The following is a 13,482-nucleotide window of genomic DNA, read 5'->3' as shown; positions in this document are numbered from 1 at the left end:
AGAAAGGTCCATGAAAACTAGCTTAGGTACTGTATTCGTTGTCTTTAGTTTATATTTCGTAATAATGCATTCGTTTAAGAATTTTGTGTTCTAGAGCGCGATATTTTTTTACATTAATCACCTCATACTGTTTTTATTTATCTTTATTTGCAAAAAACATTTTTCAGCTGGTCCCGACATACAGCGATCTAACACCTAAATAATGAACCTTATAGAGAGCTGGGATGTTCGCAAGAAAGGTGTACGAGATATATCTGCTACCACTTGCTAGCACTGTCTGTATCAGGAGCTGTCACTACACTGCTACACCTTTATTTATCGGAATAAAAAATAATGTGATGTACAAAAACTATACTCTGTTGTATTGTTATTGTCTTTTTTATTCGAACAAAACAATACATTAACCTGTGTATACGTGCAGGTATAATTCTGAATGCCATTTCGTAGTCGGTGACTTCCTCGTTGAGCTCGGATCTTCATAGGGATGACAAGCTAATTAAACTGAATGGTTTAAAGCAAGGATTACTAATTATTTCTTATGACTTTAAATTGCATCAACTGCACACGGTCAGCGCGAAATTACAGTACATTTCTTATTTTCCTTAGCACAACTAGCCGCATCAAATTAAAGAAAATTGCAAAAATTAAAGGGAACTCACCTGCTCGTTTACAGAGATGCTCGCTTTGCTGCGGTGTGCTTCGCCGTCCTTGGATTAGCGTAGGCAGTGATGATCTGCCCGAGTACAAACAGCGCCGACGGGGCGACTTACGGCGCTCGCGTAAGCAACACACGCACACAGGCAATACACGCACTAATAACAGGAATCTTCGTAGCTGTTTTCTTTTTACAAGTTTGAAGTCCGCCGCAGCTATGTATCGCGCCGTGCTTGAACTGATGCGGCTTTCTACGATGAGCCGCGAGAAACACGTGAATGCACTGACGCCGATAGCAGTTTCGGAGCGCTGGCACGAAGAATACCCGTGTGCAGGTCATCAATTGGCTCATGCACGGATTAAGACGACAGTCACTGCATTAGCTCGCAGTCTTTTTGACAGGATGGCTGATCTGTCTCGGCGCCGAAGTGAAACGATTTCGTTGCCGATGCGCTCCAGACGACGGCACCAGTTCCTAAAACGTAGCCCTTTAGAATGCGCAGCACGGTTAAACCAAGAAAAGCTACGGAGGCAACTGGCGTCCATCGCAAAAGCTGACGTGGCGAGCGACAGATCGCAAGGCAGCCATGTTTACGCACTAACTTCACTCGAGGAGCGATTCAAGGTAGCTGCGAGGCTACCTTGAGATACTGGAGTAAAGCGCTCGAGCTTTCCTTCACTCAAGGCGCGTTCCAAGTGGAGGGCGATTTGTGAAATGAAAAACCGCCCTCAAGGAGCATTCCGAGTGGAGGGTCAAGTCGAGGTGCGTTTGTGAATATGGGGGTAATGTCTTCAGGCGCTTTTTTCGTTCGTGAATGGTCGCGTTTGACGCTCACTCCGGGGCGTAGCGCTCCTTGAGCACTCACGAATGCGAAAATCACCGAAAAGCATTAGCATTGAAAAAGGCGTCGCTACAAAATCCCAGCGCTGGATTTCCTTCGAGCTGCGGGCTATTCTTGAGTTGATTATGTTTGAAATGCGTAAGCATTTCTATACCTACCCAACGAGAAAACTGGCCCTTCACTTAGTGCGAGTTGCTATAAAGAAAGCAATAAAAAAAAAAGAATAAATTCGAGTAGGAACACGTCGGCGGTGGTGAATTTCTAATCTACGGCACCATGCTCCGAAGCCGAGTGTCTTACTAACTGTGCTATAGACCAACGGCTTAGAAAAACTGAATATGTCTGAACCACACTCTTAGGCAAAGTTACACCCTTTGGCTTGCCCCTTCTGCCACACAACAATAATCGTTATCTGCCTTGATGCGTTTCCTTTCTTTAACGCTGCGAGCCCGGTACTTTCCAGTAACGAACGGCACGCGCGTTATCAGCATAGAACAGTTTACACCCTTTGGAGTGCCCCTTCTGATAACGCGCGTTCCGTTCGTCACTGGAAAGTTCCGGGCTCGCAGCGTTAAAGAAAGGAAACGCATCAAGGCAGATAACGATTATTGTTGTGTGGCAGAAGGGGCAAGCCAAAGGGTGTAACTTTGCCTAAGAGTGCATATAAATATGTTTTTTAATGTGGATAGCCATATGAATGTGAATATTTGAATGATATGAATGTGTTGTGAATAAATCGGAGACATGAACGAATACGGCGGCAACAGTTTTCATGGGGGCTTTCATGAAAGACTTGGTAATCGTGGAACGAAAGCCATCTCTAGGACCCCATATAGACGCGACTTCAAGCATTGTAAACATTAGGAAAATTCCCATTTTGCGAAAATTTAATGCCAAACATGCCCCATGCCCGTCGCGTTTTGGTGGTCCCGTGATGCACCTTCCGTTGGGACGCTCGTTCGCCCATCCTTCGCCGACCGAAATGCCACCGATCTCTGAGCGCTCATGCACTTCGCGTCACGCAACACAGACGTATAACGTGTCAAAGAGTTCATAAGTATGATAAAGACTGATGAAGTGTTTTTACTGGTTGGTTCAAGTTTTATAAGATTAATAATGACACCGGCTGCAGGGACATGAGCAAGTTGCGCAATGCTTACGCATACTTAGATAAATCCAGTGGAATTTCTGCGTGAATATTTTTGTATTTGTATAGTATTCTGTGCCTACTGTTGTCGTTTGGAGCCTATCTATCTATCTATCTATCTATCTATCTATCTATCTATCTATCTATCTATCTATCTATCTATCTATCTATCTATCTATCTATCTATCTATCTATCTATCTATCTATCTATCTATCTATCTGCCCAACTAGCCTTTCACGCCAACCCAGTCACCCAAATTGTATATCTGCGTGGGCCACCAATTATGCGCTCTTGGTCGAGATGCAGCCGTGGTCGTCACATCGCCGTAATTTCAGTTTCGTCATCCGATAGTCGTCTTGGCATCATCGTCAAGGCATCGCCGTATCAGTCGTCCTGTGCTAATTTCACACCATTGTGATGCCATCATAGTTGTTGAATCGTCGTCATTCCAGCTTCGTACTATGACTCTAGTCACACTGTCGTTGTCAAGCCTAATACTGCGACATATTGGTACAAGTGATGTAATAACTTGGTCCACTAAGAGTGTGTTTGGGGTCGGCATACCATCGTGGTGGTTGCAGTGCTGTCATTCCAGCTTTGTCACCCGACACTCGTCATGTAGTCGTCCTCATGTGATCGTCATCACACAGTCTTCGTCAAGCCGTCGTCGTCACGCGGTCGTTTTATCATTGTGATCAATTCAATAATGTTCTCCCATTGTCGTCATGCCACGTTATCATACCGCCTTCGCCGCTTCCTAGACGTCATTTTTAAGGCGAATGCCTTTCTAGGCTCACGGTGAAGTTTGTGTAAGCAGACCGGACCGCCGGAGCGTCATCACACCATATGGAGACAGATTAAAGATAGATTAAATAATGAAAAATGATTGATAATGACAGTTAAGTGAATGATAACGTTATAATAGAGATTGGTCGAGGTTAATGACTAGTAATGACTAATAAGGACTACTAATGACTTGTAAAAGCTACTAATGACTGCGAAATGACCAATATGTCTAACGGCGGCTTGTATTGACCACAATTGATTAGAAATAACTAGAAATGTCTGGTAATGAGTAGTAATGACTAAAATGACTACTAATGACTACGAGATAACCAATATGCAGAACAATGGCTGGTAATGAGTGATTGTGATTGATTACAAATGACTAATAATGCTCACTAGTGAGCAGTAATGACTACTATTGACTAGAATGACTTGTAATGACTAGTAATGACTATGAAATTACCAATATGTCTAACGAGAACTTGTAACTACAATTCATTAGAAATGACTAAAATGCTTAGTAGTGAGCACTCATGACTAATAATGACTGAAATGACTTGTAATGACGAGTGATGTCTACAAAATAACCAATATTTCTAACAACTTGTAACAACAACAATTCATTAGAAAAGACTAAATATGCTTAGTAATGAACAGTAATGACTTATAATGACTGAAATGACGTGTAATGACTACTAATTACTATGGTATGGCCAACATGTCTAACGACGGCGTGTACTCTCTACAATTAATTATAGATGACTAATAAGGCTTAGTAGTGAGCAGTAATAGCAAATAATGACTGAAATGACTTGTAATTACTACTAATCACTACGATGTCTACAACATGTCTAACGACGGCTTGCACTGACCACAATTGATTACAAATTACTAAAAATGCTTAGTAGTGGGCAGTAATGACCGAAAGAACGAAGAGACAGAGAAAAGGCAAAGAGAGAGAGGCGAATTATAACAGGAGGAAGAGTAGGCTTTCGCCGTCTGCCTCTTAAGAAAGATCTTAAGAGACCCTGTAACGTTTTCTTTGTCATTGTATTTCAATAATGCTGCCGTCCTTCAATGAGCCTTATGCCGCCCTTATAATGCTGTCATCGTCAGTCAGTCATTATTAAGCTTCTATTACCAGACCATCGTCACAATGCCGTCGTGGTCGTCCCGTAATCACTTCAGCTTCATCATCCTACTCTCGTCATGCCTTTGTCGTCATGCCATCGGCGTCATGAACGCGTCGTGATACAGTAAACGTCACACCATTGTCATCATACCTTAGTCTTCATCCCATTATCCTCATGCCATTGTCAAGCTATCGTCGTCACTGTAGCGTCGTCATGCATTCGTAGTCATACCGTCATCGTAATCCCGTTGCGGTAGTTACATTGTCATTACTGTAACATGGACATCCAACTCTTCTCATGACGTCATCATTTTATTGATGACGTCATGCCATCATCGTCACGCTGTACTTTCCCCATCGTCATCACTTCCGTATAGTCATCCTATCCTCGTAATGCCGTCGTCGTCATACCGCCTCATACCAGAGCTCCTTTCTTGTTCGTAATGTTATCGTAATCATGATGTCCTCGTTCAATTCAATCGTGATAATGCCACCCCTGCCATGTCATTGTCGTTACACAGCCGCTATAACATCAAGCATTCGTTGCCATACCGTCAGTTCCGTAATGCAGTCTTGGTCGTGGCATACGTCGTCTTTTCAGCTCTGCAGATATCGCTTTAATATCAACCATCCTTTAATTCTTCGGCGCAAACCTCTGGCATATCCAATAACCTTCGCATGCAGCGGGCGCCGCCGTTGAATTTCGGCACCCTTCAGAGATGAAACAGCATAGCCATCCCTCATTGGATACACAACGCGACAGCTATTGCTTTGAAATTTAATGAGGCTTGCATCCCAGACTTGCCCCAGTAATAATTTCTTTAGCGTAAACCATAGTCGCAACTTCTGCCACGTCACATCGGCTCGTTAAGTTTCACCGTGTTTTCACCAAATCAGGTAAAGCCATAAGCGTGAAAAACACCCCCAACCACCACGAAACCATGGGTAAGAGAAAAATAGAGCTATTCATTTCATAAGCTTTTGTATTCAGAATAAAGTCTTGACACGAAATACAAAAGGCTCTTGACATAAAGCAATACTCAGGCGATAGAAGCGATGCGGCCTGCGTCGCCCGCCACGTCCAAGTTGCACCCCTTCACCCCCCTCTCCCCCCCCCCCCCGCCTGTACTTTGGCCGGCAGCATGCTGCAGCCTGCGCTCTCATTGATTGAAGCGCATGCTGTATCATGGCGGACTGTGAGCTTTTCTCTCTCGCCAGGAACCAGCGGGGTTTCTGCGAGCGCTAGTAGTGCCTTTCTCCTTTCGCCTTAACCACCATGATTAGCAACATCTAGGTGCTGTTATTAAGACCGGCTTCACCGCCATGCCTGAAATGAAGTGGCAGACCGTTGCTAGCAACCATACATTTGGCTCACTTCTGTGAAGCATAAACAGATGCACTACTGAGGGCGAGTTTGCAGCGGCACTTGGTTTCGCTTAGGCAAACTACACGTATTCCCACCCAAATTAATCAAAATGCCAGCCGATTTATTTCAATCGTGAGTAATTTAAGCCATGCTGAACGTCCTTCAAGTACCCTCACATTCTGAAGCAAGCCCGATTTTGTGAAAATGTCAGGGGTTCAATCGAGAACACTCAAGTAAACATAATCACTAGTGATCACCTGTATTTCGATCCTGTCTGCTCTACATTTCAGAAAGATAACCTTAATGAGATTCATTCACGGAAATGACAATGAATAAATAAAGACTACCACTGTAATGCTAAACAATATGATTCGCCATCACCAGTGACTTATCCCTATTAGCTCTTAGTTATAATATTTTACTTATCATTCTTATGAATTTTTTTTTCGTGTACATGACGCTGACTGCTTCGATATAGGAGTACTTTGAACCGAACGGATCACTAGTGATCACTAATGACTCGGCATCATCAATTAACGATGGTAAGCAAAATACTGATGCAGTCCACCAAGGTTACCACTCTCATACTATACAAATTGATTTGAGAGCACTAGTAACTCGGGCCTACTATCTTCTAGTTAATATAATTGAATTACTGTTTTTATGACTTTTCATGTGACATCCATTACGCTCAAGTTGTATAAAATACGAGAACATCATACTGAGCGCTTCACTAATGATCACTAATAAGCGGGCGTGATCGGTCAGCAGCGGTAGCCAAAGAAATAGGGATTTAAGGACTTTTGGACTATATCAACGATGACGTATGTGAACAAAGGTTACCACTGTCATACTAAACAAAATAACTCGTGATCGCAAGTAACTCAGTCCTACCACTCCTACTCATCATAAATGAGTCACTGTTTGAATTACTGCTCATTTGTTATCCATGCAGGCTCAGCGTTATCACATAACAAGGGTATTTTAAAAGTCTCATTTAAATACCGTGCAAGTGACACCAAGGACGACATGAGTCAATCAAAATTGCCATTCTATCAATTGAATAAATGATTGAATATAAGTATTGACTGCTTCATGCCAGTTCGTAGCCGCTTTGATGACATTTTCGTTTGATCACCGCTTTGATGACATTTCATTTGATATCCATGACATTACAGGTGTGTAAAACCGAGAAAACTTAGCATAGTATGTTAGCAACTAGTGATGACTCCTAAATATAGTCCTACTAGTTAGTGTATTGTGCCATTACTTACTGATTCGATTTCATGAATTAAGTCGGAGCATAGTGTTTATTGTTCTAAACATCAAATAAAACATTTTTCCACGCGCCGAAACTTGACACAAAGTGGCACGCGCTGCCGGAACTAATGTTTGTACATCACTCAACACAGCCATTTGGTCCGCTCCTTCTCGCAGAATCTGACAGCGTTATCTTTCCTTAAACATCAGGGAGCCAATGTCCATCAAAGCTGAACATTGCCGTCGAGTCATAGCGCCATCGACGAATCCTTTCCCTTCAATACAACGACGGAAGAATCTTTTGTCTCTGTAGTGCTTCTTCACCACATAATAGCTCACTAAATATGGTCCAGCTAAAAAATTCAGCTACCTGAACAAAGCCAAACTGGACCGACATATGTCACTTAGTACAGCCATTGAGTATATGCCACTAGAGTGCAATTAACAGATGAGTTCTCGCTGCGCTGCGATCAGCATTTTGAAAATCAAGCCATGCCAATTAAACGGGTCTACAAAAGTGTCCAAGAAAAAAATCAAGCTGCTGAATTAAACGAGACGTGAGCCATAGCGTGAGGCCATTGTTAGGATTGAGCGCCTAAAGTGCAATTTGCGAAAAAAAGTCATTATTCAGCAATAATGTTTTTTCTAAATGCTTCTTATAGTGACGCTGACCGCTTCATTCCAGCTGGCTGCGCCGCAGTAGTCCATGTCCCGGATTCCTGGACCTGCAGGCGTCACCCTGTCAGTACATTGCACTTTGATTGCATGACCTTCCATTGTGTGCATATTGAGGTGCATGACCCTTTGAACACTTCGCTATCATCTAGCCACATAGGTTTTGCTGTGCACACCGTGTGTGCGTGCGCGCGCGTCTGTGTGTGTGCGTGTGTCGGTGCGTTGCACTCGTTTGATTAATTAACATACTCGGTCTCGTGTGAGAGGCGGCGGCACCAACGTCAGCCGCTAACAGTAATTATTTTTTATGGAAATTCCAATATATCGGCTGCACGGATGTTTCGCCTTGTCAGCGTTACGTAAGCAGCAGCACTTGTTCCTTCAGCTGACTGACAGTCACAGGAATCATTGTTATCATAAAGGATCGCCCTTTCAATGAATTTTCGACCTTCCGTGGTGGCGCAGCGGCTATGGTGTTTCGCATTTCGATGGGCACGGAATGCAAAAACACTTGGGTACTTAGATCTAGGTGCCCTTTAAGTAAGTCTCTGCAGTCAAAATTAACTTGGAGCCCCCGACTACGTCGCACTGCGTATAGCGCGTGCGTTGCTTTGGAACAAGAAATGCGAGATTTTTATTTGACTTGATGAACTTTCGGCGGGCCTGGAGTGCTCATAGACGGAACCGTTAACAAAGCTGTTTAATATCGTAAGGAACGATGAGCACGACGGGGTGCGCAAGTCGGATGAATTCGAAGCGGACTAATAACGGGTTCGCAGAAGCAGATCAACAGAGCAGAGCGCGTCTGTTTACGTCTCTTTTCATAACCTATTCTAGATGTCGGCACATAAAGATTAAATAAGTATAGCCCCAGTTTCACGCGAAAGGCGAAGCATCGATTGCGATAGCAAATTAGTCGGCAGCTATACGAAGTAAGGATAGTAAGTTTATTGGCAGCATAATCTTGCACAAATACGCATGCCAACTTAATTTACAAGCATGGTGCCACGTGCGCGCTTGCAAGCATGAACGCATCTCACTCGATGACCGCGGGTACTCGCTGTCAAAACGCTGGAATGAGGAAGCGCGGCGGCAGCAGTTAAAAAAAAATTTATGGGGTTTTGCATGCCAAAACCACTTTCTGATTATGAGGCACGCCGTAGTGGAGGGCTCCGGAAATTTCGACCACCTGGGGTTTTTTAACGTGCACCTAAATCTAAGTACACGGGTGTTTTCGCATTTCGCCCCCATCGAAATGCGGCCGCCGTGGCCGGGATTCGATCCCGCGACCTCGTGCTCAGCAGCCCAGCAGGGCAGTAGCTAGCAAATTGACTGTCGTCCTGCCTCGCGCATCGATGCAAACTAAGCAGCAAAAAAAAAAAAAAAAAGAAAAAACTGCGCACGGCGAACTCTGTACCCATTGCAAATGGCTTTCAAGATACAGCGGCCGCCCAGGACGGCCTGCAGTAAAACGCGCACCCCCAGCCTGCTGTCACCCCTGAGCCTTGCGCGCGACGGAAGACGGCGCCCTTCCTTAACGCTTTCTTCCCTCGCGTGCACAAAATCGAGCCGCGACCGTGGGCTCACTCTGGCGTTCTTTCACTCGCACATACAGCATATGGCACGCGGCGACGATTTTATCGCCCACGATTTTATACGGAACCTCACGGTGACGCCGACAGCAGAAATGCGCCTGGAGTGTCCATGTAATTGCTATCGCAATAAAATCTGGTTGAAATTTGCTGTCAAACATCAAAGTTCCATTAGGGGCCGGTTAAAGATTCCCTGGCGATGAAAATTAACCCGAAGTCGCCCACTACGGCTTCCCTCGTAATCGAATCGTGGTTTTGGCACCTAAAACCGCACAATTCAATTAAAGTTTAAACGTTCGGTTTGACTCGTCTGCGCAGAAAGCTATCGCTAATTTCCGATTTTATAGCGCTAGTGCCAAGATACACGAGTGACTGAAAAATATGTTAGATGCCAGCGATTAGGGCCGCGGTTTGAGGGTGGGCCCGGGTGGGCATTCGGTTTCATACGCCAACAATCGGCCACTTGTAAGCCCGGGAGGTGGTTTCGTATGCTGGCCGACTGTGCACGGCGCTGAGAGTGACCCACGAGAATAACAATAGGGCGAAGGTTCTCGGATAAGCGTCTTTGTGAGCGAAAAGTATCTGGCATTTGAGGTTGTGACTTGACGTTCACTAGCCTGTTGAGTCGTTCTGATGCAGGAAGTGGTCTAACGGGGTTTCCACGCAGCGCGTGAGACTCATAATGACCGTAGACGGGCCACGAGCCTCTGGCTGCGTTACTTTTTGTTTGCTCACGCGATCTCCCTTTCTCCTTCCCGTCCCCCACTTCCTCCAAGCAGTCGCGTCTTCCGTATAAAAGGCAGTGAATCCGGTCACAAGTCAGCACTGGTCTGCCTCTGAAGCCATGCAAGCATCGGTGAGTAGACAGCGAAGCACACGTCTTAGGGACGGGTTTGCGTGATGGATGTGAAGTACGCGACAGCTGGAAACGCAAGCACAGCATGAACGCACGTGGCCTCTCTCAATATTTAGTCCAGATTCCAGCATAATGCTCTACAGCAATGCTGGAGCCAGCTGGTGTAGCTTTGTATTTGGAGTTATCGAGCTCATTTGAATATTTGGCCGTGTTTAAGAAAATGGCATAACCACACGACGCGTGAAAGATTGAGTGTTCTTCAGTCTTTATAGCACTTCATATGTATAGTTGCCATTTGTAGCACTTTCAAATATAGTGCAATATAGTGGATTCAGTATCTTTCATTGGCGAACCCCATTTTTATAGCTCAAAGCATTCGCCGGCGCGTTTGTGGCTGCTTAAGTGACGGCTCGCGCTCCTTGACCTCGTTGCCGTGAGCTGTCATTTCTGTTCGCCCCTTGCCATTGCTAGTTATCATACTGACCTCTCCAACGTGTTATGCTTTGCCGGAGGCGCTTGCCTAAGCAGCTACGTTAAATGTAGTAGCTTCCATAGGCCGTTTTTTCTAGCAATCGTCATTGTTGTGGTGACTCCAGAGCAGCTACGAAATCGAAAGAATCCATGCAAAAAGCAGGATAAAGAAACGTTGCCTATTATCAGCTTAAAGGTGACTGAAGTGGGATTAACGAGCTACGTGCGAGACGTTTTGGTTACCTCGTGGTGTGTGTAATAATGCTAATCCCTTGCATGCGATTTCGCAGTAGCTTGATATTGTACAACAAACGCCGACTACATTACGTTTCTGTACTAAAAAATTCATTTGCTGTAAATAGTGATACACCCTGTAAAACTGACCTGATGGCTCTTCAACCAATTTTTCAAACCCCTTTTAAGATATCCTTTCGAGTTTTTTTTTTTTAATACGCACAGAAATTATTGTGAAGCCCGCTACAACAGAAAGTCTCTCTCAGAGGTTCGCATGCGTTGACTGTGCAAAGCAGGCAGTGAAATTGAGAGATAGGTACAAAGCATGCGAGACTATTGCAGCGAGAATTCTCTGTTTAGTACAGGAGCTCGCAAAGGAAAATAAAAAGGGCCATCCTAAATAAAACAGCTACGGTCTGCTTTACTGCCCTAACGGCGATACACGAAAGCAACACGCGTAGGAGGTTTCCAAACGAGGGAGCGTTTCAAATCAACAGAGCATGCCAGCTCTGGTAACGTGGGCGCCGTATAACGAGTTGGTGTAAGCGCGTTAGCTCGGATGGGTTATGTTAGATCAACAGATAGTGTTTCGTGGTCAGAAACTTTCTAGGTAAAAGTAATCTTCTCCCGAGTGCTAAAAATTGAAGAACTCATTACTGTCGCCGTGATTCCGCTAAGGCGCATAAATGTTCGCGCAAGCCGTAGCCTGCACTCACTTCATGAATTAACTGGGCACTAGCCGTGGCTGCTTAGTCGCTATGGTGTTGGGGCACGAGGTCGCCGGATCGAATCCCGGCCACAGCGGTCCCATTTTGAAGGGGTGCAATGCGAGAACACTCGTGTACTTAGATTTAGGGGCACGTTAAAGCGACCCAAGGTGGTCAAAATTTCCGGAGTCCCCCACTACGGCGTTCCTCACAATCAGATCGTGGTTTTGCCACGTCAAACCCCATAATTGAACTAAGTACTTGGACATGAAACTTATGCCGCAACGTTGGGGGCAAGGTGGGGGGCACATCAACTATTTGATTCTAACTGTATGCAAACCACAAGAACAAAATACTACCAAGAAGCCTGTGGTGTTATTATAGTGCTGCCTGTAGCGTTTTTCTTCCTTCCTGCAGTGCTTTCAGGAACGGGCAGGGTATAAGCAATCGGGCAGCGGCATTTCAATCGACTTCGCCGCATATCGTGGCTGGCGGACGTCAGACGCAGCATATACCATGATCTGGTGCCTTCATTCCAGGTCCTCGTCCTCTTCGCCGTAGCAACCATCGCCTCTGCAGGTGTTCTGCATTACGGCGGCGATGATTATGGCGGAGGTGGTGGCGGCGGTTACGGCGGCGGAGGCGGTTTCGGTGGTGGTGGTGGTGGTGGCGGCGGAGATGACATCGGCGTTGCATCCGTCTCGTACGTCAAGGAGCCCGTTGTGAGCGTAAAGTACGTCGCCAAGCCTGTGGTCAGCTACGTGGCCAAGCCGGTAGCCACCGTGTCGCATGCCCTGAAGCCCGTGGTGACGTACACGTCCATCTCCAGCGGCGGCGGAGGGTATGGAGGCGGCGGCGGAGGCGGATACGGTGGAGGTGGCGGCGGATACGGTGGAGGAGGTGGTGGCGGCCACGGTGGAGGATGGCCCTGGTCGTAAGGGTGGTATCCTTCATGGTGGCTCCGGCAGCAGTGCATTTCCATCATGTGATCGCTTAATAATGAACTCAACAACAGCCTTCAAAAGCGACCACATCAAGACAGTGACGGTGTCGATTGGCGTCCTGTGCATTAAGCCCCGATCTATACTAAGCGCAAAACAGGGCCGTAAGTCTGATAAACATATGAAAATGCCAAAGAACTTGGAAATAAATGACTGGCTGTTGGATAATTATTTGGTATGTCATAATTGAACGTCGGATAATCGTCTTGTAAATGATCTTGGTAAAGTGAGCTCCCAACTAGGGAGCTCACTTAAAACAAGGAAGCATCACACTAATATTATGCATGTAAGGAGAACATGCGGCAGAAAAGAAAAAAAAAAACGTTCGCTCATGGTAAATGCGTTTGAGAGCTCTTAGTTTCAAGGAAGGAATTACGTTTCTTTTTCTTTCATACACCCACAACCCACATAAATTGAAAATAAGGTTCTCCAGGTGTAAGGTGTGAGCCAAATAAGGTTCCTCGGGTGTGAGGCGCTACTCCCGGTGTCTGAGGGACGATAAGGTACCCTGTCTTTGGCTTAAATGGGACGGGAGTATTTGCACCCCCAAAATGTCTGCTTTATGTAGTAGGGTGGTTTTATGCAGAATATTCAGAACACTGACTATGATATCAAGACACTGAAAAATCAAATATGAAGGCATAAAAGCAGAAACCCGAATGGCATGTCAGTGACTGAAATTAATTCTGGAGGAGCAACCAGAAATGATAAATGCGAAACGTGGTCCTATAACTTAGGTGTGTCTTTCATGCCCTTTC

At 45.3% G+C, this 13,482-nt stretch overlaps 1 protein-coding gene across 1 annotated transcript; it reads left to right on the top strand.

Annotated features, from left to right (window-relative positions):
* The first annotated feature begins 10,216 nt into the window (after positions 1-10,216).
* On the top strand, positions 10,217-12,895 carry LOC126538301 (uncharacterized). The gene is made up of 2 exons (XM_050185170.2): positions 10,217-10,311; positions 12,263-12,895. Exons 1-2 carry the CDS (start codon positions 10,300-10,302, stop codon positions 12,659-12,661), a joined length of 411 nt encoding a protein of 136 aa, XP_050041127.1. The 5' UTR covers positions 10,217-10,299; the 3' UTR covers positions 12,662-12,895.
* The last annotated feature ends 587 nt before the right edge of the window (positions 12,896-13,482 follow it).

The sequence above is a fragment of the Dermacentor andersoni genome, chromosome 3 (genome assembly GCF_023375885.2).
Source record: "Dermacentor andersoni chromosome 3, qqDerAnde1_hic_scaffold, whole genome shotgun sequence".
NCBI classification, from domain to species: domain Eukaryota; kingdom Metazoa; phylum Arthropoda; class Arachnida; order Ixodida; family Ixodidae; genus Dermacentor; species Dermacentor andersoni.
This window is presented reverse-complemented; position numbering and strand designations above follow the sequence as displayed.